Here is a 26,075-nt window from a genome sequence, read left to right on the forward strand (position 1 = left end):
AGTGCACCATACTTTGCACCTGATTTTAATGTACCATATCCTAGTTATCGGGGAGACTGGATAGTTCAGTGGGGTAGACACTGGCTTTTCACCTCTGGCGGTATGTGACTTACATAAAATTAGCTTGGATGGTTTCATAAACATCCCCTAATTTGACACTAATCGCCACAAAATTGGCAATGTCACTTAGCAAGGCCATGGGATAGCTGGTGTGGGAAATTGGAAAAAAGTCAGACTGCTGCAGTTGGAGATGCTCTTCTTAGGTTGGACTGAGGCACAATGTTAGGGTAGAATATGAGTTTTACTCTGTATCTAACTGCTATACCTAATCCAGGAGTGCTTGATTCTGCATATTCCATTCCCCACCAAAGTCGAGTGTATCACAGTCAGATGCAGAGAAAAGCTCCTACACAACTCCAATTCTGCACTTCAACTTGAGGCAGTTGTAAGGTTGAGGGAAGTGATAGCAAGCTACTGCTAGGTATCGTCAGCATACATATGGAAGTTCATCCTGTGTCTCTGAATGATGTTGCTGAAGGGCAGCATATTGATAAGCTTAGTTCGATACCTGTCCAGTGTTCCCAGAACCCTAAAACCTCCCTTCCAATGCTTAGACCCTAGAATGCCACCCCCCCCTTTAATATTGCTAGATCCTGAGGCCACAATCTAATCCTGTCAGACTTCAGGCTCCTCTCCCAATACTCCCAGCACCACCCCCAATATTTATAAGTTAATGTCCCATGTAACTTGGCATAACACCCCGTTCTTATAAAACCTCTAACTAAATACGAGAAACGCCACAGGAAACCTGCGAATTTATTATTAAACATAGTGGCTTATATTTTCAGCTTACCAATCAGGACGTTTCTATAATGGGCGCAACGCCAGTTTTACACCTGGTCAGAAAGTTGAAATCTAGCCTGGCGTGTCCAATTGAGGACTGACAATGAGGAGTAAAGCATTACCTATCAACAACTGACTTATGATTATAGCTGAATAAATGCTGAGATCATCATTGTGAATAAATGCTGAGATCCTCATTGTGAATACATGCTGAGATCCTCATCGTGAATAAATGCTGAGATCCTCATTGTGAATACATGCTGAGATCCTCATCGTGAATAAATGCTGAGATCCTCATTGTGATTACATGCTGAGATCCTCATCGTGAATAAATGGTGAGATCCTCATTGTGAATACATGCTGAGATCTTCATCGTGAATACATGCTGAGATCCTCATTGTGAATACATTGCTGCAGTGAGGCTGATCTCCAGTGCCCATTCCTCCCATAATCTACAACCTATCCCAGCATGGACTCTACTGGGGAGAAGTTTGGCAACATTTCTTCCTGCCCTTCCCACAAGGAAATACAGCTACCCCGAAAAGGGGCAGTCCTTAAAGCACCCTGTCTGTCAGTCAGATTTAAACCACTTGATCTGGTTCTGCTGGCATCGGCTGTTCAAGGGTGAGTCCGGGTTAAGGATATTAAACTTGGGAGTGTTGACTCATTTGCATTCCTCGCCTTTATTTCACTTTTAGGAAGTAGAACAAAGCTCAGTTTGATCACACTCCAGTCCGACCAGGTAACAACGCACCTGCAACGCCAGTTTTGGAAACTCGGATCTGCTGTGTGACCTGCAGAGCCCAATCGAGCACGTGTCCTTGTTCATTCTGCCTGTTGAGATGTCTGCCGATTGCCCCGGGTCCCCAGTGAGCAGCCCTCATGCCCCTCTGCCGTCCGTCTCTCCCTCTGCCATGAACTGTGAGATCGCGGTGCTGCCCCTCGAGTTGCTGCTGAGCTTGCAGCGATCGCAATTCCTTTTGGTGGGAAAAACCATTCAGGTCAGCAAGGAACCGGGAGCCGGATACAACGTGATCTCCAATGGACAAGTCAAAGTGGACGGGCAGCAGTGTAACCTGGTCAACTGCATCCAGAGGTGAGAATCTGCAGCAAGTGTTAAACTTATTGAGGCAGGGACAACTCCACTGCATGAGCAATGTCTCCCGGCTGGGAATATTGGGCACCAAACCTGAACGTGTACACGATTCATTTTTGGGGGTGGAGAGACAGGTGAATTAAAGGCACGCTTCAGTCAGCAAGTTTGTTCCTACACCAGTGATTGGCATGGGTTGATTTCCAACGCCCTGAATTAACACAGGTTATTAAGTGAAATAATTTCGTTTCAGAAATGCTTCCAGGTTTTTCTCATTCTGAACCTTTTTAGCCATTGTAATTAAGTCACAAAAATATTAGCTGTTGTTTAGTTTCATACATATGATGTAATATTGGTTTACAAATGACAAAATATTCACATTTGAGCAATGCTAGTGATCGGTAAAGTAAATAAGCTATTTGATAGAACAGAAACTTATATCTCTAGAAAAGCATCCCAAAGCACTTCACATATAATACATTATTATGTTGTAGTGCAGTCGGTGTTGTTAAGTAGGCAAATGTGGCTGCCATTTTGCACACAGGAAAATTCCACAAACAGTAATGAGATGAATAGCCAGTTAATCTATACTGGTGAAGGATAGAATGTTAATCAAGGTATCAGGAGAACTTGCCACTCTTCTAATATGTCTTTGGTATCTTTAATACCTGCTTGAACCTTGGATCCTTGATTTAACTGTTCATCTGAAGTGCAGCACCTCCAACAACATGGCACTCCCTTATTACTGCACTGAGGCATCAGCTTTGATTATTTGCTCAAGTCCTTGAATCCACTATCTTCTGATTCAGAGGCGAGATTGCTACCAACTGAGTTAAGCTGAAACTGATTCATTTAAGATGTGGAGATGCCGGAGTTGGACTGGGGTGGACAAATGTAAGAAGTCACACAACACCAGGTTATAGTCCAACAGCTGGTGATTTCAAATACAGCTGTTGGACTATAACCTGGTGTTGTGTGACTTATTACATTTGATTCATTTAAGAGCTGCTTGATTTGACTACTCTTGTGCTGATTACCAGAAACACTGGAAGTTTGAAGTTTTTGTGAATTTAAAGGAAAATACACTGATAGACCATAGAATATTCTTAGTAAAAATACACAGTAAAGAACAAAAAAAGGTCCTTCGGTCCATCAGCCCAGTTTCTTCCAGTGGACTTTAAAATCACCAACATTCCCTAATTTGTTTAATATCCTAAGAGAGGTGAATAACCACAAGTATTAATCCCAAATGGAGAAACCTCAGGTTCTACTAGATTGTAACTGTTCCTGTACAATGTACTGTCAGGAAATGGAGCCAGACTACTAAAGGTGAGATTAATAATGGAACACAGAAGTGCAGTCTTACGATTTGGGCTCCCGATGTTCCTTATTTGTTCTCAAGTCAACGGTCGGCTTGCATCGGCAGACACACACCTATGACCCGAAGCATACCCTCCTACATGGAGTGAATGGGTTAGCAGGCTTCAGGATCCATGCTCAAGTCAAAAGAAAGCTTCCATAGACAAACCCACACCTATAATCTAAAACTTATAACTTTATACATGGGGTAACGTTCATCCATTACCCTTTTGCCAAATTCTTGCACCAGAATTCCACGTGGGTTGCTGACCATATGCTCCTATCCTCGATAGTTGGAAAAACACCAGGCTGTCAAATCTTATAGTTGTGGCTAGACTACAAACCAGAGTCATTACCAGAAATAAATTTACATAGAAGCAGAAATAAACTAGCAGTTAAAAAGCATGAAAGTGCTTAACTTACACTGATACATTAAACTTGTTCCTGAAGCCAAAATAAAAAAAAGTATTCAAATTGTTCCAATCCCATCAAAACTCTGTAACTGAATCATTTGATATTTCTTACTTGGAGCACATTTTGGTCTCCACAGAGTTCTGTTTCATCACAGTACTGTGGAAATATGGTTAAACAAATTAACTAAAGGCATGGTGAAAGCTGAAGCATATATTTTTGAACAAAAGCAGACTTTTTCATAAGTAACAAGTAACAAATGTTGGGGGTGGGGGAAATCCCACTTCTTTCTTAACAGCACAGTAATCACTGAATTATATCTATAATAATAACTTGGGTCGTTGGGAAGTGTACGCTGTTTGATGAGTAGTTTCCTAACTCAGACCTGAAGAAGAGCTAACTGAAATACTCATCTGGCATGACTCATGTCTGCCCCTATTTAGTTCTACCCACAAACTCTCAAGACAAATGATCAAGAAAATCCTAGAAGTCATAGATCTAATCCAGTGCGTCAGTCTGGCTAAAATTGATCAGAAAAGGTATATATTTTAAACATGACGCTGAATAGGGCCTGCATCCATCACATATATACAGGTATGGTCTCACCAGGGCCAAGTATCGATTTAAATTGACATCTCTGGAATTCTATGTTATAGCCTATATTCTATGTTATTCAAGTAAGCATCTCCAACTGGGAACATTGTGCTGATGGTTTTAGTGACCTTCCACGAAAACCCCAAGATCTCTCTCTTGCTCTGATACCTCAAGTACATTGCCATTTAGCACATAATCCACATGATCGCCCCTCTGCCAAATCACAATAGATTTTCCTGCATTAAATTGCATCTGCAAGTTACAAATTTTGTCAGTTACATTGTTTTATGCAAGTTTCTGATTCCTTTGACTTCACTGGAAAGGAAAATCGGGCGGGGTGTTTAATGGGTGTATAATTGATCTGTGACCGCCCATTTTGTGCCCTGACGATGTTGAATTTCACGCCCTGACAGTTTGTTTTTAAATTTGAGTGGCGGGATATTCAAAATCCAGAAGTCCCAGTAACTCTTTTCCTGGATTAAAAAAATGTTCTGTTTACATCAAAGAGTGTTTTTGAAAATGTCAGAGATTGAACCAATCAGTTTGAAACACTTGAAAGAAAGAAAAATTGGTTTGAATTTTAAGAAACAAGGGCCTGGAATTTGGCAGCTGTCTTTCATTCTGCCAGCACAATTTACACTTCATCTAGAGCCATCCTTTATTTCTTAACCTGTTCCATTACCATCTCCTTTTGCCTTGAATATCTCTTAATGTCTCTTAATCTCTTCCGCCTTCCATCCTATCACAGACCTTCCCTTTTGTTCTTTCATCCCCTCCTCCCTTTCCCAGCCACTTCACTTGCTTAAAAATCTGTTCCATTTCCTGCTTTTTTCCAGTTCTGACGAAAGGTCATCGACCTGAAACGTTAACTCTGTTTCTCTCTTCACAGATGCTGCTTGACCTGCTGAGCATCTCCAGCATTTTCTGTTTTTATTCCTGGAATTTGAGGTCGGGATGATGGCGAACCAGCAGCGTTCGTGGTCATTCCGCCTTTGAAATTGACCGCAACTTTGGGATTTGGTGCATGCGGCAATCCCGATGTTGTGGTCTGTCAATGACAGCTCCGAAACTGGCTGCGCTGTGCCCACACCACACCCCCCATGGAGCTGGCAATCAGTGAAATCTCTTAAATCATTGAAACTGACAAAAACTCTTCCGCAGTAATATCGCTGTTAAATTCCCCACTAAATGTTAGACCCAAAGGGATTAGGTGTAACTGGGGTTTTAACAGCGTATTGACTGCTAACAAATGTTAAGGGTCTGGAAAACTAATTTTAATTTTGTGCAGTGTGAAATTTGTCCATTTTAATAAAAACTTAAATTTTTAAGAAACTTTAAAAAAAAATTAAACATTTTTTTACGTTTGTTCATCTTTATTTCAGGTTTGCCTTTTCCCCATGTGAGAACCCCATTCTTTCTTTTGCTCTCTCTAACTATTTTAAAAAGTTCGGGCTAAAAATTCGGGGGCTTAACGCCACCCGTTACCGGCAAAAAAATGGCGAAAAGAGGGCAGCCGCTGCTCTTTCACCATGGGTCCTGCGGCGTCCTCCATTTTACCAGGCCTGGTACTTCTGCCGTTAAGAAGTATTGCCCTGCAAATAAAAATGAGGGAGTGGTGACGCCGACTTAACGTCTCCACGGCGAACTTTGAATTCAGTACTGAGTTCAGCGCTGGGTCCTAAGCACGCCAGGTAAACTCAGCGTACAAGCAGACCCACAGAGGCGCTGTCAGCTCCTCTTAAAGGGACACACACATCTTTCAGATTCTTCTTATCGTGTCCACGGAAAGTCTATACATAGCCCAGCCAGAACTGGATACATTTTTGCGCCTTGTTGTTGAATTCAGCAAGATCTGCAACAGTGCAGGGTTCCTCTAACGATGGGCATTGCAGGAGATGTTGCATAGTCTGTGCCTCAGTTCCACATTCACAAGTTGTCGGGCTGGTTGAATATCCCCATTTGCTTAGTGACACCTTTGAGCAACCTACACCGGCCCTAAATCTGTTAAGGCACTTCCAGGTTGCCCAGTTGCAATTAGCTCCTGGGGGAAGGCTTTCATCAAGTAAAATTTCCATCGCTGGGGGTTGTTCAAGACTGGCGAGTCGGTCTTTCCACAAGGCGATGCGGGCTTCAGATGAGGTTGATTGTAATGGAACAACACTGTTCATGAAGCTCTTTCTTGACTTTAGGCGGCTGGGTGTAGGTGTATGACAATGCAGAGGGTGTCTCTCATCTGATGTTTGACGGAGTCGCTCTTTCTTGCTGGCTACCGTTCTTCTTATATCAGGGGGAGCGATACCCGCCAGGATATATAGGCTGTTGGTGTTTGTTGGTTTTAAGCAACCTGTGATAAATCGGCAGCTTGCATTCAGAACGGCATCCATCTTCTTGGCATAAGTAGACCTTTCCCATGCAGGGCAGGCGTATTCGGCAGTGGAATAGCAAAGAGCAAGTGCACTGGTTCGCAATGTTTTCGGGCTTGTTCCCCATCTTGTGTTAGTGAGCTTATTCAGGATGTTGTTTCATATGCTCACTTTTGCCTTTGTCTTCTCGATGTGGTTCTTGAAGGTGAGGGATCAGTCAAGGGTGACTCCTAAGTAGATAGGGTGCTTGCAATGCATCAGTGTTGCTCCACACCAGGTTACTTTCAGCTGGCGTTTGGCTTCACGGTTTCTGAGGTGGAATGCACAAACTTGCGTCTTTGATGGGTTTGCGCGAAGGTGGTATCTTTCAGATAAGTTTGCATTTAAGCTTTTGGACTTTTTTTTTGAGTTGACTGAAGTAGTAGCTTGCTGCAATAGATGTTAAAAGCTTTTAAAGTGTGTAGGGAGTGCTGATGGATGTTCGTAAGGCCTCGGATGGTAAAGGAAGGCTTCTGAGAAGACAGAAAATGCTGCAACTACTCAGCAGGTCAAGCAACATCTGTGGAGGGAGAAACAGAGTTCATGTCTCAGGTCAAGATGCTGCCTGACCTGCTGAGTATTTCCAGCATTTATGCTGTCATTTTAGATTTACAGCATCCACTCACAGAGGGAAGAGGAAGGTGCAGAAGAGGAAGAAGCCAAAGAAGAGGAAGCATCTAGCCATCCAAGAAATCAACTCATCACCCTTTTGCAACAGTTCGAACAAAGGGATCCCCATTAAGTTCCGTGAATTGAATTGTAGGTCGGAAAACCCGAATTTCTCGACACAGGGATTGCGAGATCCTTCGCGGAGCGTACTTCGGGGCCAACAGCAGTGAACGCCTTCGCTTCGCTGCTGACTGCAAATTCCAGGCCATTAATTCGGCTTGCACAGTAGTAAGAATTTCCAGGTAAAGAAGCTTTGTGTATTAATTCAAAGTTATTTATAAAAGGTTAGCTTAGTTCATTCTGTTTACTATTTTGTCTATTTGAGGAGTTAGGTGGAAGGATGCCTTCTGTAAATATCTAACTATATTGTATGACTGTTCCTTATTTTCTTGTTTATATTTATAAAATAAATTTTCTTAATATGCGATGCTCCATTGCTTTTGAAGATTGGAGTGAATCCTTTTGGAAATGTAGGATAAGCCCAGGAGCTAAAAGCATTACCAGACATAGTTTGCTGTTGTTTCCTGGATACATTATTAAAACTGTAGCTGGATCTCTAGGCTGGGATAGACACACAAAGTTATAAGGAGTTGGCACTCACCCACGAGAGTGAGCTACGGTATGAATCAAAATAACCTAGAGTACGAAGGTTAGAAAAGATGCTGAAACCGAACACTACCCAGTCCCAAAGTTCAAAAAAGTACCATAAATTACTCACAAGGTCAGTCAGCATCTGCAAAGAAAAAAGCTTGGTTATCATTTTCAGTGTAATCCAAGAGGTTTACAGATGCTGACAGACCTGCTGTATATTTCCAGTATGTTCTGTTAGTTTTTTCAAATTTTTAGCAGCTTTTCTTTTTATCACTACACTGTACTTCTTTCTTTTATACTCCTCACTCACTTCATTAACCAAATAAAAAACTGGTTCAGCTGCCTCTTGAATGTGGCAATATTATTGGCTTCCCAGGCAGTTTGTCCACACATTCGTTGCGCTTTGTGTGAGATATTTAAATCTAAACTCTCTGTTCACCTTCCCTATTCTGAACCTGAATCCATGCCCTCTGGTTACAGGTCTTGTGCTTATTCCAAATAATTTATTCAGCTTCAATTAATATATGCCCCATAGAATCTTGAAAATGTTTCCCCGTAACTGCTTTTTTCCCTCCATAAACAATTGCAGCTCCCTTTGTCTCTCTTTGTAGCTCAGATCCCTCCTCCCTGGTATCCCAACTCAGTACTTTCTCCAAAGCCAGGATATCACCACTGTAATACAACGATCAGTTTTAGCACATTAATCCAGGTGGAACTAAACCAGTCTTCCCTCGGGGCTCACTATAATTTCCTGGGATTTAACTTCTGTCCCTGTGACTATACACCATAAGATTTTGTTTGCCTTCTTAATGCTGCCACAAACTATATAGATTAGAGGTTCCGAGCCCACCTTCACAGATTCATAGCCCATGCGAACCCCCTTTCCTTCTCAGAAACAGTGGGCTCATTTTGTCAATGGGGAGCTTTTGGAGGCGAGACTCCCATTTTTTGGGTTGTAGTCCCACCTCCATCGACTTGTGGCCAACTCATGCTACTTTCCCTTGATTGACCTTGTTAAGTCCACCCAGCGGGCTCAGCAGGCCAATTAAGGGACATCTGGTTACTGGTGATGTCAGCGATTGACATTTCATCTGTCAAGAGCTTTTGATAGATGAAAAATCAACGTTTGACAGCTCTGTGAAGCTGTCAAACACTGACAATCTGTCTTCTAACTTGAGTCCTTCTACTCAAACTCAGTTAGAGAGCTCTCCAGACCAGAAAGCAGAAGGCTGCAGCTTTTGACAGTTCAGCGGCCATTCTGCTTTCTGTGCCGGTGAGCTGAGGGACTCCCGAGAACTGAAGGGAGGAAGCCTGCAGGAGAAAGTAAAGGTAAGTAAAACTTATTAAAACACTTTACACTTACCTCACACACTTACCTCTGCACACCTGCACCCATCACTCACCTGCACAATGGACATCTCGACCCCTCCAACCCCTGCAGACCGACGGTCCGCCTCGCTAACTTGGCGTGGTTTGGAGTCGTCGGACAGCCCACACTTCAGCACTGCCCCTAGTTTGGCTATGCACCAATAATGCCAGATTTCTCCGGTATGTTGTGTCCTATCTAGTCATTGTATGTTCCCATTGTTTACTTCCTACAGATTATCTCTCCCACCCCTCTCTTCCTGGAGCAACAGATATTGCTGTACAATATGTGCAATCTTTCATAAATGGTAGACCTGACAGAGAGGCCTCTTTCATAACATTTAAAAGGTTAAAGTTCACCTGTCACATTATTAGCAATTCAGGAATATTATAGTATTTAGAATTTTTATGATAAAGGCTTAACAATATGCAATTAATTTCTGTAGATGTTCTCCAAATCTCCTCCCCTAACTTAGGAGTAAGATGGTCAGAACCCCCAGAAAAATTGCGTTCACAATATTTCTCCAAGGTTCCTGCCGATTGGTTAAAAGGGAGAAATCAGAGAATAGGGGCTCGATTTTGCCAGGCCCGAGGAGGCAGGATTGGAGGCGTGTGAGGTGGTAAAATCGCAAAAAAAGGCGGGCGGGCTCGATCCCGCCTCCATCCTGCCTCTGAGCAATTTTCCCACATGCATGTTTTCTGACCCCGTTTCCATCCCGCCTCCAAGAGGCAGGATAGGCCCTTAAGGCCATTAACAACCACTTAATTGCCTCTATAATCCCATTTTGAGTGGCCTTTCTGATTTTAACACTTGTCCCCTGTGCTGCACGCCTCATCTGAAACACGCCAGTGAATCCTGGTGGCATCATAAGTGGATTGCTTACTAACAGCTGCAGCTCCACCATTAAAAAGGAGTTTTCAGCAATCATCATTTGCAGGTGGCAGAACTTTGTTGTCTCAGGTCTGGGGGAACTGTTAGCAGGCATACTCATTGTTCTGGAAGTTTGGAGCCTGACACCCATCTCCAGTGTGACCACCTGGGAAACCCCTCTCCCCAACTTGATTGAGCGCTTCCTCAACTGAGGTATATACCAGAAGAATGGGAACCATTTATTTCCTTTCCTCCTGGACATCAGATTCGGACGAAGACCAGCCGCGGCAGCAGCAGAACCCTGAACAACAGCAGCACCAACTGCAGGAGCAACAGCAGGAGCTCCAAGCTGCTGCTCACCCACCTGAAGCTGCACAGGCCAGAAGGCGCCAGCGCATGGAAGCACGTCAGCGCAGGAGATACCCCCAAAACAGGGTCTACAGACAGAGGATCAGCTACCTCAACATGACTGAGCAGCAGTGCCAAAGGAGGCTCCAACTTTCGCGAGAGGTAGTGGGTGACATCTGCGCAATGCTGCAGCAACAGCTGGAGCCCAGAGGAGCAGGTGGACACCCCTTACTAGTGGCCATCAAAGTCACCACCGCACTCAACTTTTTTGCTTCAGGCTCATTCCAGGGATCAGCAGCAGACATCAGTGGCGTCTCCCAGGCGGCCGCACACACTTGCATCACACAGGTAACCGATGCCCTTTTTGCCATCGCTCATAATCACATCAATTTCTCCAAGGATCAAATCAGTGTAACTGCGCGTGCGGTTGGGTTTGACAATATGGCAGGCTTTCCAAGGGTGCAGGGCGTCGTTGACTGCACACAGGTGGCCCTTAAGGCACCCCATCACAATCCAGGTATTTTTGTCAACTGTACATCTGGTGTGTGACCACAAGAAGGAAATTTTGCATGTTTGCGTCAAGTACCCTGGCAGTTACCATGACTCCTTCATCCTGCGCCAGTCTAGTGTGCCCCCGCTCTTCAGTCTGCCAGACCAACTTTTCGGATGGCTACTTGGAGACAAGGGCTATCCCCTGAAGACGTGGCTAATGACACCTTTGAGGAGCCCATCCAATGAAGCTGAGAAGCGCGACAACTCCAGCCACATTTCCACCAGATCCATAATCGAACAAGCCATCGGCTTGCTGAAGATGCACTTCAGATGGCTTGATAGATCAGGTGGAGCCCTGCAGTATTCAGCAGCCAGGGTCTCCAGAATGGTCGTGGTCTGCTGAGCACTTCACAACATGGCACAGCATCGTGGCTTGCAGATGCCTGAGGTACAAGTGGCTCATCACATAGCCTCTTCAGATGAGGAGGAGGAGGAGGAGGAGAGCGACAACGAACAGCTTGCAGAGGTGCATCAACCAGTGGCAGCAGCATGCGAGCACATTGCTGCCCAGGATGTAAGGGACGCACTCATTTTGGCCAGATTTGCTTAGCCTAGACAATCAAGCACTTTTGCCTCGCAGCTTCTTACCAGACCATCAACAATGGCCAAGAACCTGCGGATATCTATCACTATGACCACCATACTGACAATTGCAAGTCACCCTAAGCCCTCAATGTGGAAGTCCCATTTATGAAATGACACACGCCACAACTTCAACAGTTTGGCATCAGCATTTTTTATCACAACAAGCAACTGATGGCATTTCAAAAATAAACACAAAATGACACCCAAGTGACTACCCTTGTAACTACTTGTGCATTATCTTTCTCTTACACGTGCTCCTATGTGGTGCTTCTCCTGTGGCTTCAGCAGAAGTGGAGGCCCCTTGCTCACTTTCTTGCTGCTCCTGCCTCGACACCTTTGGTGGGCGTCCTCTGGGGTTGCGAGCCTGTGTGGGCTCGCCAACAGTCTGCTGCTCCTGCGGCTGTGCAGGGGATGAGACGCCCATCTCAGTTGGATGAGGACTCTGGTGGGGCTCTGACCGAGGGCTTTGCAGTGGCATGGTCGTGTGAGCGCTTGGAGAGGAGCCCCCACTTCCTTGTTGTCTGCCACCAGCATCCCTCTCATGGGTCAGCCCCACTTCAGAGGTAGCAAGTGGCTGGATAGCACCTTTCTGCACTTCAGGGGGGCCATGAGGACCTGTTTCTGCACTGGAAGTCCTACTCCAGAGGACTTCCATGAAGGTTTGGTTTCTCTGCTCAATAGCTGACCATCGCTCCTCAAGAGATGTCAGTCTATTCTGAACAATTACCATGTTTTCCATACCCTGGCGACTAAGCTCCTCCATGGACGTAGCCATCCTCTCCTCTACCATAGCCATCCTTTCCACGGAGGTTGCCATCCTTTCCGTGTTGATGCGTTCATGCGCCAACGCCTCCACAAAGGCTCTGCCCATGTTAGCGATGGACTCCTCCATTCGCTCCAGACTCGCAGCGACCCTGGAGACAAAACCTGCCAGAGACTCCTTCACCTGTTCCTGGAGCTCTAGCACCGCTCTCCTTCTGGATGGACCCGGAGGCACAGGGTTGACATGCAGCTGAGCCGAGCTGGCAGAGTCCTGCGCCCTCCGACGAGGGCTCTCCACTGCTGTCCCTGTCTCCACCATCTGCTGATGCTCACTTGTGAGCTGTGATACACCAGATGACAACACTACACTATCTCGCGCAGTTCCCACCGAGGTGTAAATGTCTGCACTGGTGCTGGGTGCGCTGAATTCTGCTGATGCTACGCCTTCAAAGGTTGCAGCTTCCTCTGAGGAGTCTTGAAGCTCAGGCTCTTCCTCTTGGACAGTGGGGACGGGGGCTGTCGATGGTCCTGTGGGGAAGTAAAGGAAAGAGTTGGAGATGTGAGGTAAAGTTTGCATGCACATTGAATTGTACAGACGATCATAAGTCAATCTGTTAGACCTTCAGAATCATTATCAGTTACTCATGCAATGTCAATGAGAGAGATGCAAAACTATCCTGTCACCAGCTTGCTGTGATGCACCTGTCAGTCCGTCCCCCACTTGCGCATCCTCCTCCACTCCCACAATCTGCAGGGCCGCCTCCTCCACCATGGTGAGCTGGGCTACTGAGGGTGGCCCTCCTCCTGTCCTTGCTCTCTTCCTCTTATTGTGGGCTCTTTTTTCCTGCAATGAGGGACACAAGTGGAGTTTGAGTGAGAATGAAGGAGTGAGTGTAGAGATTCCATAGCATAGATACTTAGAAGGAGACAAAGATGGAGTGAGGTGCCAAGACCAAGGGCCCTCCCTGTGTATTGTAAGTTGTTGTCATAGCATCATAGCAATAGGGAGTGTGAGGGCTGCATTGTCGATAGTTAAGTGAATGTGAACATACAGAGAGAGGGAATGGGTAAGGGTGCAGGGATGTCAGTGTCAAATGGGATGTGGAGGAAGAGGTTGGGAAAGCTGAGGGCTGGTGAGGAGAGGCGATGGGGATCAGATTGAGGGTGATGGGAAAGTCATACTCACTTTTCCTGTGTGGAGAAGGTCATGAAACCTCTTCCTGCAGTGCAGCCAGGTTCTGCGGCACATAGACATTGAGTTGACCTCCTGGGCCACTTGCATCCATACAGCTTTAGTCTGCTGGGGAGGCATTTTCCTCCCTGAGGAAGGGAAGAGCACCTCCTTATTTGATCTTGCTCCCTCCACCAGAGCTTGCAGGGCGGCGTCATCGAACCTTGGAGCACACTTTGGCCTACTGCTGGACATATTTGCTGAATGAAGCGATCAGGGGTCACAGTCTAAAGATAAGCGGTAAGTTATTTAGGACAGAGATGAGGAGGAATTTCTTCACCCAGAGAGTGGTGAACCTATGGAATTCTCTATCACAAAAGGCAGTTGAGGCCAATTCATTAAATATATTCAAGAAGAAGTTAGATATATTTCTTAAGGCTAAAGGGATCAAGGGATATGGGGGAAGGCAGGGACAGGGTACTGAATTTGGATGATCAGCCATGATCGCATTGAATGGCGGAGCAAGCTCGAGGGGCCGAATGGCCTACTCCTGCTCCTATCTTCTATGTTTCTATGTTTCTATCACAACAATGGCCATAAAGTTTGCAGTCTCCAGAAGAAGTAAGGCTGCTTGCAGGCCTTAAATCCAGCAGCACTGATGACGTCATTGGAGGCGACTTTCAGGATGGAAAGCCTCATTGGGCCAGGGGTTCCCACACACTGGAAATCAAGTGCCCAATTAGGGGAAAATCGCACATTTTTCCCACTTCACATCGGAGTCGGGTTCCTGACACGAAAAACACCTGACACACCCCCAGCCTGCCCCAATGGCAAAATCCAGCCCTAGGAGTTGAGAACAGTTTTTCCGAGTGACTGGAAGTGGATAGTGGTTTCGGTTCTGGGACCACTTCAGGTTCACTGGCCCTGAAATTAGGATCGGGAACTTGCCGCGCGTGCAAGCCCCCGATCTGCACTCACACTGCGCGCCGACATCTGAAGCCCGGGCCTGCTCGCATTTCCTGTCACTGGCCCGGTTCAGATGTCGGCGCGATGTGCTTACCTGATCCAGCGGCGTAGTTAGTGCGATGTGCCGGCTGGGATCAGGTGAGCACTGTGCAGCCAATCAGGGGAGGGGAAACTCATTCATGAGTTTGACAGTAAGAGCTGTCAAACTCATGAAAAGTATGGGCTGCCAAAACACTACTTTAACTTTAAATAAAATTTAAAAAAACATCCCACTGATTATATTAACTATAAATAAGTTTTAAAAAATTCTACATTGTACTAAAAGCCCACTTACCTGTAAAACTAAATACTTACGTCTGGTTTTTCCACGCGTAAAGACCGGAGGCCTTTACACTCGGGCAACTGTGAAAAAAAAAAGGAATTTCACTGCGCACGCGCTGCCTGTGCAGTCGCGCGCGTACTGCCTCTGCATGCTGAAAACCGGCAATTCCTCCGGGCACACGCGTGAGTACCCCGTCCTTACGCGTTGTGCCCGGAATTACTGGGCCACTGTGTTTATCAATGATTTCGATGTAGGCCTAGAGGGAGTGGTGTCCAGATTTCAAGATGATGCTAAAATAGGAGGTGTAGTTAATTCTTTATTAGACCAAATGAAGCTGAAAGGGGCTCTTAGGCAGTCCCTCGGAACCGAGGATGACTTGCTTCCACATTAAAAATGAGTTCTCAGGTGACTGATGAGTCCAATGCGGGACCTACAGTCTCTGTCACAGGTGGGGCAGACGGTGGTTGAAGGGGCGGGTGGGTGGGGTGCTTGGGTTGACGAGAGCTCCTTCCGCTGTTTGCGCTTGGCCTCCACTTGCTCCTGGCGAAGAGACTCGAGGTGTTCGGCGCCTTCCCGGATGCTTCTCCTCCACTTTGTGCGGTCCTGGGTCAGGGATTTCCAGGTGTTGGTGGGGATGTTGCACTTTTTCAAGGAGGCTTGGAGGGATATTGACAAGATGGAGGAATGGGCTAAAAAGTGGCAGATGGAATTCAATGCAATTAAGTGTGAGGTAATACATTTAGTAAAAAAATAACTGCAGTAATTATACTCTGAAGGGAAGTAGCCTCGGTGCTGTGGAAGAGCAAAGGGATTTGGGGCTTCAGGATATTAAAGGCAGTAAATCAGGCACATAAGAACAGCTAATGAAATTCTAGGTTTTATCACAAGAGGTAAAGAATATAAAATCCAAGAGGTAATGATGAGCCTATATAAACCTTAAGAAGACCTCAGTTAGAGTAATATGGGCAGTATCGCTAAAGCCTCAATATCCTTCCACACTTTCGGAAGGATATTGAGGTAATAGAGAGAGTACAAATGAGATTCACTACGGCTGCTGCTTGACATGAGGAAATACAAGAAAGACTTGAACATTTTCATTAGAACAATGCAGATTATGGGGTGATATGAAAGAAGTGTTTAAAATTATGAAAGAATGGGATAAGTTGGTTGGAGCAGACTGTTTTCAGTAATTGAGGGATCTAGAACAAGGGACCATAGAAACAAGAATAAATGTAAGAGATTTAGGACAGAAAGGAAGAGAAACAACTTTCCACATGAGGCTGTGGAATTCACTTCCAGAGTTAGTGGTTGAAGCAGGAACTATGTCAACAGTCAAGATTCGATTGGATAGGTGGATGAAGGAAAAGGGTTTGAAGAGATGAATATGATTAGGACTATTTGCTTGCATGGCGGGTAAGCACCAACATGGACTGATTGGGGCCGAATGATATGTTTCTGTGTTGTAATTTCTTCGAATTTCCATGTATTTCCCACTAAAGTTATGGCAAGAGATTTGGAGAACCCCTCGGAAATTCTCCCCCGTCTTGTTGAAAAATGGTGCATTTTTTAATTCTGCCACTACCTGGCTCTGTGAATGTCAGAAGCAAATTGTATGTAGTTGTTCGGCAGCTCTAAACTTACAGTGGTGGGAGCAAGGATGGGAGAGGCTATTGGGTTAATCGCAACTGAAAAATAATAACCTAGGGAACCTTGCTCCAGTCTCAGCTCTTGGTTATAGTATATTAGAGCACTGCAGCATCTAAAATACTTCAAACTCACCTTTCAGTATCACCTTATTTTGCCTTTTTACAGTATATATATTAAAAATCTTGTATATATTGCGCACTGTAAGTGTCACTTTTTGTAATGCTTCGGCTGTCACACTTTTGATAATGACCTATTATTATAAAACTGCATAACTTCACCTCGTGCAAAGTTTTCTTTGATAATCTCTAACCTTATTTGAGTCTTCTGAATTTTGTACTTGTGTCCTATGCTCATTGTTAAAGTTAAATGTTTTTTAAAATTTCAACCTTATCTATACCTCTCTTTATTTTAAAGACCAGTATCAAATGTTTCCTTTAATCATCTTTTCTCAAAAATCAGTTGTTTGACTCTTTCATCATAACTTAGTCCCCTAAGGTCTGGGATCAATCGGGTCACTCTTCTCTGAACCCTTTCGGTATTCTTTTTGAGGTATGGTGATCAAAACAGCAACAACATGTGTTTATATAGTCCCATTAATGTCAATCTGCACAAAGGCAAAACAGACACTGAGCAGTAATGAGAGAGAGAGAGATGATCAAAGGAACATTCAATGGGGTACATTTTGGGAGGGTTTTGAAGGAGGGAAAAGAGATAGTAAAGTAGAGGGGTTTATGTAGAATGTTCCTGAGTGAGGAGTCAAGATGGTTGAAGGACCAATGGTGGAGCAGAAGGACACGAATGCAAAGGAGGCCAGAATCAGAAGATCAGAGGCTGCATACTGGCTCGTAGGACTCCTGGAAGGACTTGGAAATGAAGTCAAGGGTTTAAGTTTGAACCTTTGTAGGCTCAGGAGCCAGTGGAGCAAAACAACAAGAGTAACAAGGATAAAAACAGAAAATGCTGGAAATAATCAGCAGGTCAGGCAGCATCTGTGGAGAGAGAAACAAAGTTAACGTTTCAGGTCGATGACCTTTCATCAGAACTGGAAGAAGTAGAGATGTCACAGATTTTAAGCAAGTACAGAGGCAGGGAAAGGGTGGAAGGTAGGAGTGATTAAATGGCAGAAGGGATGATGGTGCAAGGCAAAAGGGGGTGGTGTGGCGGGACCACCAGAGGATTATGGACAATTGTATATAATTCCTTTTACAGCAATGTAGTACAGCTGGGGGCTGCACCTTTAATGTATCTGTTAGCTGTACTAGGGCTTCTTTCCTGTACTCCGCGTGATGATGTCATGCCGTCCGTCTCGTGATCTCTCAATGGCGGGAAGAACGTGATGACGTCATGACGTCAGAGCTCGGAACCTTCTAGCAGTAGAGCTCGGAACCTTCTAGCAGTTGAGCTCAGAACCTGCTAGCAGTTGAGCTCGGAACCTTCTAGCAGTTTCCAGAGAGGCTTTCAAGCAGACCAGACCTATTTGCATTGTATCCTACAGTTTCCTGTACAGATTCATTGGTTCATTAAATTTTATTGTTTTTGATTTCCTGAGTCGATCTCAATTCTTCGGCTAGGAACCCCAGTTCCTACATTGGTGACCCCGATTTCTTCGAACAATTTTTGTTGAAGTTACATCATGGACACGAACGCCGTCACCCTCAAACTGCCGCAATTTTGGGAGCAACAACTGGCCGCGTGGTTTTTCCAGGTGGAAGCCCAATTTGCAATCCGGGGAGTAGCAGCGGATTCGACCCGTTATTATTGCGTGGTCTCCGCCCTCGACAGCGCCACGGCCTCGTGGGTCATCAGCCTCCTCGAGAGTCCACCGAACGATGGCAAGTACGAAGCTTTAAAAGCACGTTTACTGCAGATTTTCGGTCTGTCCAAGTCAGAGCGCTCTCGCAGACTTATCTCCATGCCCGGCCTCGGGGACTCAAAACCCTCAGAGCTCATGAGCCAAATGCTCACGCTTTTGGGCTCAGAATCGCAATGTTTTCTGCTCCGCGAGCTGTTTCTCTGTCAACTACCAGAGCCAGTACAGACGGCCTTGGCCAATTCCGTGATCACGGATTGTGCTGAACTCGCCGCGGAAGCGGATAAAATATTCACCGTCTCACAACAATCTTGTGCAGCCACGAGGCGCCCATCCCCCACAAGAGCGAATCCGACTCCTCCTCCTGCAGGCTGGTGTGCATACCACGCTCGTTTCGGCGCGAAGGCCAGAAATTGCCGTCCGCCCTGCAGTTTCTCACCAAAAAAAAACCTACCTCAAACCAGCGGTTTCTGAGAAGATCAATAAGGCCTAAGGGACGCGCCGGAGTTGCGATGGCCGTCGGGTCCGCAGGGAAACTCCTATACATTACAGACTCCCTGTCAGGGTGACGTTTTCTCTGTGATACTGGCTCCCAGTGCAGTATCCTACCAGCGTCGAAGCTAGATCTTCAATCCGGCGGTCAAGGTCCCCCCCTCGAGGCAGCCAATGGTGCGGCCATTCGCACGTTTGGAAAGAGTAGGGTCCAGTTGAGTTTTGGCGGCCAACGTTTTGTTTGGGAGTTCATCACGGCGAAAGTCTCACAGGCCATCCTGGGGGCAGATTTCTTCTGCGCAAACGGGTTTCTCGTTGACGTCTGACACTGCCGGCTAATCAGTGCCTCCACTTTTCACTCGGTCCCCTGCCACCGAAGCACCGCGATGTCTTGGTCAGTTGCCTGTGCAGTCCCATCTCCAAATGAGTTCTCTCGTCTTCTCAATGAGTTCCCTGAGCTCACCGGGCCCACATTTTCTTCTTCAGTCGCGAGGCACAGTGTGGCGCACCACATTACCATGACAAGATCCCCCGTTTATGCGAGAGCTCGAAGACTGGAACCCGGTAAACTCTCGGCCGCCAAGGCGGAGTTCCATACAATGGAACGCCTGGGTATTATTCGACGTTCGAATAGTCCTTGGTCCTCGCCATTACACATTGTTCCTAAGCCAGGCAGCGGATGGCGACCATGCGGCGACTACAGACGCCTGAATGAGGCTACCACACCGGATCGGTACCCAATTCCTCACATTCAGGATTTTTCGGCCCATCTGGCAGGGAATTCCATCTTTTCCAAAGTAGACCTCGTCCGAGGCTATCATCAAGTGCCCGTGCATCCTCAGGACGTCCCCAAAACTGCTGTCATCACATCTTTCGGGCTCTGAGTTCCTTCGTATGCCGTTTGGGCTGAAGAATGCAGCACAAGCCTTCCAACATCTCATGGATTCCGCGTTGCGTGATCTGTCGTTCATCTTCGTCTACCTAGACGACATCCTTATTGCCAGTAACAGCACGAAAGAACACATTACGCACTTGCGTACCCTTTTTTCTCGTCTCAGCCAACATGGCCTTATTATCAACCCGGCCAAGTGCCAGTTTGGGTTGCACAGCATTGATTTTCTGGGGCACAGAATCACCTCAGAAGGCGCCGTCCCGCTGGCCATGAAGGTGGAAGCAGTCACCTCGTTCCCTCTTCCTCAGACCGTCAGGGCCCTCTAGGAATTTCTGGGAATGGTCAATTTTTATCATCGGTTCGTCCCCAAGACGGCATTGTTGATGCAACCTTTGTACGAGGCCCTCAGAGGTAAATCGGGCAAAGACCCAATCGATTGGACATCCCAGATGGACCAGGCTTTCCTCGACACTAAGAACGCTTTGGCTGCTGCGACCATGTTGTCACATCCCCTTCCGGGCGCAACCATTGCCCTTACCACCGACGCATCTGATTATGCCATCGGGGCAGTACAGGAGCAGTGGGTCGATGGCACATGGCAACCACTGGCTTTCTTCAGCCACCAATTGCGGAAGAACGAACGCAAGTATAGTCATTTTGATAGGGAGTTGTTGGCATTGTTTCTGGCCATCCGCCATTTTCGCTTCCTACTGGAAGGACGCCCATTCACGGCTTTTGTAGACCACAAGCCACTTACTTTTGCGATGGCCAAGACAGTGGAACCATGGTCGGCATGGCAACAACGTCATCTTACGTACATATCTGAATTTACAACCGACATACAACATGTCTCGGGCAAAGACAACCTGGTGGTGGATTGTCTCTCCCGCGCCCAGCTCCACGCAGTACACCTGGGAGTCGACTATGTTGGTTTGGCAAAAGAACAGAAGGCAGACCCTGAAGTGCAGGCATACCAGACCGCACCTTCCAGCTTACAAGTGGCTGATGTCAGTTTCCAGGCCGCAGGGACCACACTCCTGTGTGACATCTCGATGGGCGTCCCATGTCCAATCGTTCCAGTTGAATGGCACAGGAGAATTTTCGACACTATCCACGGGTTGTCACACCCTGGCATGAGAGCGTCACAATGACTCATGGCAAAGAAATTCGTCTGGAAGGGCATGCATCTCGACGTCCGTGACTGGACCAATACCTGCGTGAGTTGCCAGAAGTCCAAGATACAACGCCATGTTAAGGCCCCAGTCGCTACTTTTCCGGTTCCGGAGCGTCGATTCAACCATGTGCACGTGGACCTGGTTGGTCCTCTCCCTTCCTCTCGCGGGTACACTCACCTGCTCACCGTGGTAGACCGCACCACCAGGTGGCCAGAGGCAATTCCTTTGGTTGCCACCACAGCGGCAGACGTCTCCAGAGCCTTCATCTCGTCGTGGGTAGCTTGGTTCGGGGTACCGGCTGATATCTCCTCCGACCGGGGGCCTCAATTTACCTCTGAGCTTTGGAACGGCGTAGCTCAAGGTTTGGACACCAAGCTTCATCGTACCACCGCCTACCATCCACAGGCGAATGGTCTGTGTGAAAGATTCCACAGGTCCCTTAAAGCCGCACTGCGTGCTAGTCTCCGTGGGCCTAGTTGGGTGGACAGGCTCCTTTGGGTGCTGCTAGGTCTTTGCACGGCGCCTAAGGACGACCTGCATTCTTCTTCAGCAGAGCTGGTTTACGGCCAACCACTCAGAGTGCCTGGCGATTTTCTTCCTCCTCACACGGAACCCTGGTCCCCAGCTCAGCAGCTCGTCAGCCACCAGGAAGCAGCTAGGAATTTCATCCCAGTGCCTACGTCGCATCATGACCTGCAGCGCTCCCATGTCCCGGTGGATCTTAAGAGCGTAGAATATGTGTTCATTCAGCAGGATGCTCGCAAAAACCTGCTCAAACCACCTTACACAGGTCCGTTCCGTGTCATCTCGTCAGATGACAAGTCCTTCACAGTCGACGTCGGCGGTAAGCCTGACCACATCTCCATCGACCGGTTGAAACCGGCGCATCTGGATCTGAGCGAACCAGTCATCACCGCTCAGCCGCCTCGTCGTGGTCGTCCACCGTCGACTGCCGGTCCAGTACAGCCACAGTCATCCGCCGAGTCGTCAGTGCCCGCCTCACCGGGTCAACCACAGCCAGCCTCTTCTTCTCCTCCGCCTGCGGCATCATCCCAACCACAGCCAACGGCCAGTTCGTCTTCTAGCGCTCCGTTCCAGCTGCCGGGGTATCGCAGTCGGTCGGACAGACTCGTCAAGACCCCCTTCTCGCCTTACCTCCTCTGTTAAAAGCAATTCTGGGGGGGCGCATGTGGCGGAACCACCAGAGGATTACGGACAATTGTATATAATTCCTTTTGCAGCAATGTAGTACAGCTGGGGGCTGCACCTTTAATGTATCTGTTAACTGTACTAGGGCTTCTTTCCTGTACTCCGCGTGATGACGTCATGCCGTCCGTCACGTGATCTCTCAACGGCGGGAAGAACGTGATGACGTCATGACGTCAGAGCTCGGAACCTTCTAGCAGTAGAGCTCGGAACCTGCTAGCAGTTGAGCTCGGAACCTGCTAGCAGTTGAGCCCGGAACCTGCTAGCAGTTGAGCTCGGAACCTTCTAGCAGTTTCCAGAGAGGCTTTCAAGCAGACCCGACCTACTTGCATTGTATCCTACAGTTTCCTGTACAGCTTCGTTTGTTCATTAAATTTTATTGTTTTTGATTTTCTGAGTCGACCTCAATTCTTCGGCTAGGAACCCCAGTTCCTACAGTGGTACCCTTTAACCCTAACCCTCTCCACAGATGCTGCCTGACCTGCTGAGTATTTCCAACATCTTCTGTTTTTATTTCAGATTTCCAGCATCCGCAGTATTTTGCTTTTGTTTAAGAGTAACAGAGGATTGGGATTTTGTGTGGGATTGGTGCAGGCATGGAGTTTTTGGAAGAGTTGTAGCTTACCTAGGGTGGAATTCAGGAGGCGGCAAGGAATGAGTTGGATTATTCAGGTCTGGAAGTGACAAAGGTGTGGGTGAAGATGTTGATGGCAGTGGGAATGTGCTGGAGGCAGAGGCGGGTAATTCAGAGGTGGAAATAGGCGGTCTTGGTGGTGGCTAGGATGCAGGGTTTGAAGTTCAGCTCAGGATCAAACAGTGCACCAAGGCTGTAAACTTTTGGGTTCAGCTTAAGTGAGCAGCTGGACAGAGGGATGGAATCAGGGATCGGAGTGTAGAACTTTTAGTCGGAATGTCTTTGGTCTTGTCAAAGTTAAGTTGAAGAAAGATCTTGTGTGTCTACAACTTAGTGTTGGGTAAACAGTCAGGCCTTACAATGATTGTCATGCAGTCACGGGTGATGGTGGAGTGGTACAACTGATGTTGTCTGCATGGACGCTGATCCCTTGTCTATGACTTATGTCACCAGTATGCAGATGAGGAATTGGAACGGCCTAGGATGAAACCTTAAGATACCCCCAAGATGAGTTTGTGGAGGCAGGAGGAGAAGAGGCGATGCACTGCTGTATTAGAAGAGGTTGGAGTAGAAGAAACAAGGGCCACAGAGATGGACCACACAGAGAGATAATGGAGCAGATGAAGCAGTTGACTGTTGAATGTTGTGAAGAGGTCGCAAAGGATAAGGAGAGACGCTGTCACAGAGGATATAATTTGTGACTTTGACCAAGTCAATCTCAGTGATCTACGCAGGGCAGAAGCTGGACTAAAATAATTTGAACAGAGCGTGATGGGAGAGGTGGGCACAGAGCTGGATGATGACAATATGCTTGAGGACCTTAGAGAAGACAGGAGGTTGGAGATAGTGCAGTAGTTGAAGAAAACAGGCTTTTTGAGGAGAGGGTGATGACAGCAAACTTGAAGGGGAGGGTGATGGAGTCTGAGGAAAGAGAGCCACTGACTATGCTGGCAAGCAAAACTGCACACAGTTCTCCAGAACTGGTCACACCACTGATCTGTACTGTCACTATAACTTGTTCCTCCAGGTGCATCCCAGTACCCAATTTGCTTTATTGATAACTTTTTCCACACTAACCCGATTCTTTCAGATTATGACCAGTGATTTTCCCCAAATACTTTTCTTTTTCAGAATCTACCAGTGGAGCTACAAAATATACACAAGAACTTGCATTTATGTAGTACCTTTAACATAAAAATATCCCATGCCAATTCAAAAATAAACAAAGAAGGGGAACCAGGCACTGAGCCAGGCAGAGAGAGATTAGGAGGGTCAACAGAAAGTTTGGTCGAAAAGACGGGTTTTTAGAGAGTTCTAAAGGTGGAGAGGAAGGAGAATAGGATTTAGCAATAGAATTCCCGAGAGTAGGGCCTAGGCCATTCAAGGCTCTGCTATCAATTAAAGGGCCAGCAATTAATTGTAACAAGGTCAATTACGTCGAGGAATATGCATCGGTAAAGTTACATTTCTGCAGTGTGTGCCTAATTCTGCTTTTACTTTTACTTCCAGGAAAATGACTCTGACTTCTCATAAGGAATACAGAAACCTCCAAGAGACTATATTAAGAAAACCGATGGTCCTTTTCACTAGTGTTCAGCTCACTGAAGGTTTGACAAAAGGTATGTTTTGTTACAGCTGTGGTTTCGTTGGTATTTACTGTATTTAATGCTGCCTTGTTCTGCACTATAATTGACATTTTCTCCTGTATTGGGGCTTTTGGCGGGAAGAGAGAAAGTGCAAAGGAATATCACACAGAAGTATTCATTATAAATGAGTTAGAAATATATAGCTAATTCCCCCCCCCCCTCCAATGGCTCAGTGGGCAATCTCTGGTGAGGCGCTGCATAGTGCACACTTGTGATCAGGTTCAGGCTCGATTTGAGTACAATGCCCCACACTGTCGACACTCACTGTCTCAGCTCACATCCGCCGGCCAGCCAGTTCGAGGTGGGAGACTGCCTGGGACTCTGCAGGTAAGGCCCGGGAGTTCAAATCTCCCAAGTCCCACACTGCCAAGGTCAGAACGGTTTGCCATCTGTTTCAGCCCCTCCAGCACGACTTCCGCCCAAGTTAAAATCGGGGCTTTTGTTTCTGCTGCGTTGTTGTGTATTACCCAGGGTTATTTCTTTCCGTGAACCTGGCTTTAACCTCAAAGGTACTATAATGAAAAGACAAAGCAAAAATGGTAAACCATGGACAAAATAGTGCATTTCATCAGAATCATTATGAAGTTAATCTGAAACTCATCAACATCCTATTTTGCCAACACTTCATAGAATAGCGCAGTGTCAGCAAAGAAAGTAACGTCCTAAAATGAGTACTCACTACATTCCTTGCTTTATACTCTTGCAGACATGGCTTATGCTGTCATTGTGAACACTCGTCACCCCAGAATAAGACAGGAGATTGAAGATAGTATGAAGGATGTCACAGCATCAGAAGTGGGAGCAAACTATGTCCTCCAGGTAATCTCTATTCACATAGAGATTAATGGTTCAACAGTACTTTTTTAAGGAGTGCTAAAATACCTCAGTGCCATCTAATTTAGATTCAGGATTTTATTAGCAGATAATATCACCCATTTTGCACAATAATACCGAATTGTGATTGTGGCTTTCATTGTAGTGTAAATATATAACATCTTTTATATAGAATGTTGGCCTTGTTTCAGTTCCATGATATTTTACAAAGTGGCTTAATGCTGGCAATCAATCATTAACAGAGAAACTCTACATTATTAATACAAAGAAGCCACAAAAGGACTAACGCGACACGCAGCTCTTCTTTCAGGTAGCTAGACCTCCAGTTAAATGGGGGAGTGACCAGCTGATTCCATATCAGCGATGCGTTTCCCAAGGGTTTGTGAGGCAGCCCATTCTGGTTAGCGTAATGTACAGTTTACATTTACATAAAGCCTTTAAAGTAGAGAAATGTCCCAAGATGTTTCACAGAGGCACCGAGTTAGGAAGGGTGACCAAAAGCTTGCTCAAAGAGATGGTTCTAATGGTCCCCAATATCTATAATAGTATTACATTTTCACCTCTGATGAGGAGTAATTGGTAGTGAGAATGTGTGTAGGGCTGATTTCATAAGGTGTGAAAAAGGCCATCAACTGAGGAGTGACATAGTCCTCTTAAATGAACACGTGCCCAACATGTAAGCTTTTTGTGAGATTTAGCAAATTGTCTACAGTCAAGGAGGACTTAATTTGAAGTCTGATTTGTGTGTTTTTTTGGGGGGGAAACCAGGGGAAGTATAAAGTTCTGTATTACTATTGCATTTGGTGTCACAAAAACTGCTCCCTAACAGGTACAG

General features: G+C 46.3%; 1 protein-coding gene across 1 annotated transcript in view; it reads left to right on the forward strand.

The window, feature by feature from the left end:
• Positions 1-1,439: 1,439 nt before the first annotated feature.
• LOC147111922 (mesenteric estrogen-dependent adipogenesis protein-like) overlaps positions 1,440-26,075 on the forward strand; it is a 50,551-nt gene continuing 25,915 nt past the window's right edge. The window contains exons 1-3 of the mRNA XM_085999305.1: positions 1,440-1,939; positions 24,270-24,379; positions 25,113-25,225. Of these exons, the coding sequence (XP_085855431.1) occupies positions 1,686-1,939; positions 24,270-24,379; positions 25,113-25,225 (477 nt within the window). The 5' untranslated portion in view covers positions 1,440-1,685. The remainder of the gene's footprint in view (positions 1,940-24,269; positions 24,380-25,112; positions 25,226-26,075) is intronic.

This window comes from Somniosus microcephalus, chromosome 10, assembly GCF_052327205.1.
Source record: "Somniosus microcephalus isolate GS21.2 chromosome 10, FLI_Smic_1.0, whole genome shotgun sequence".
Lineage (NCBI taxonomy): Eukaryota > Metazoa > Chordata > Chondrichthyes > Squaliformes > Somniosidae > Somniosus > Somniosus microcephalus.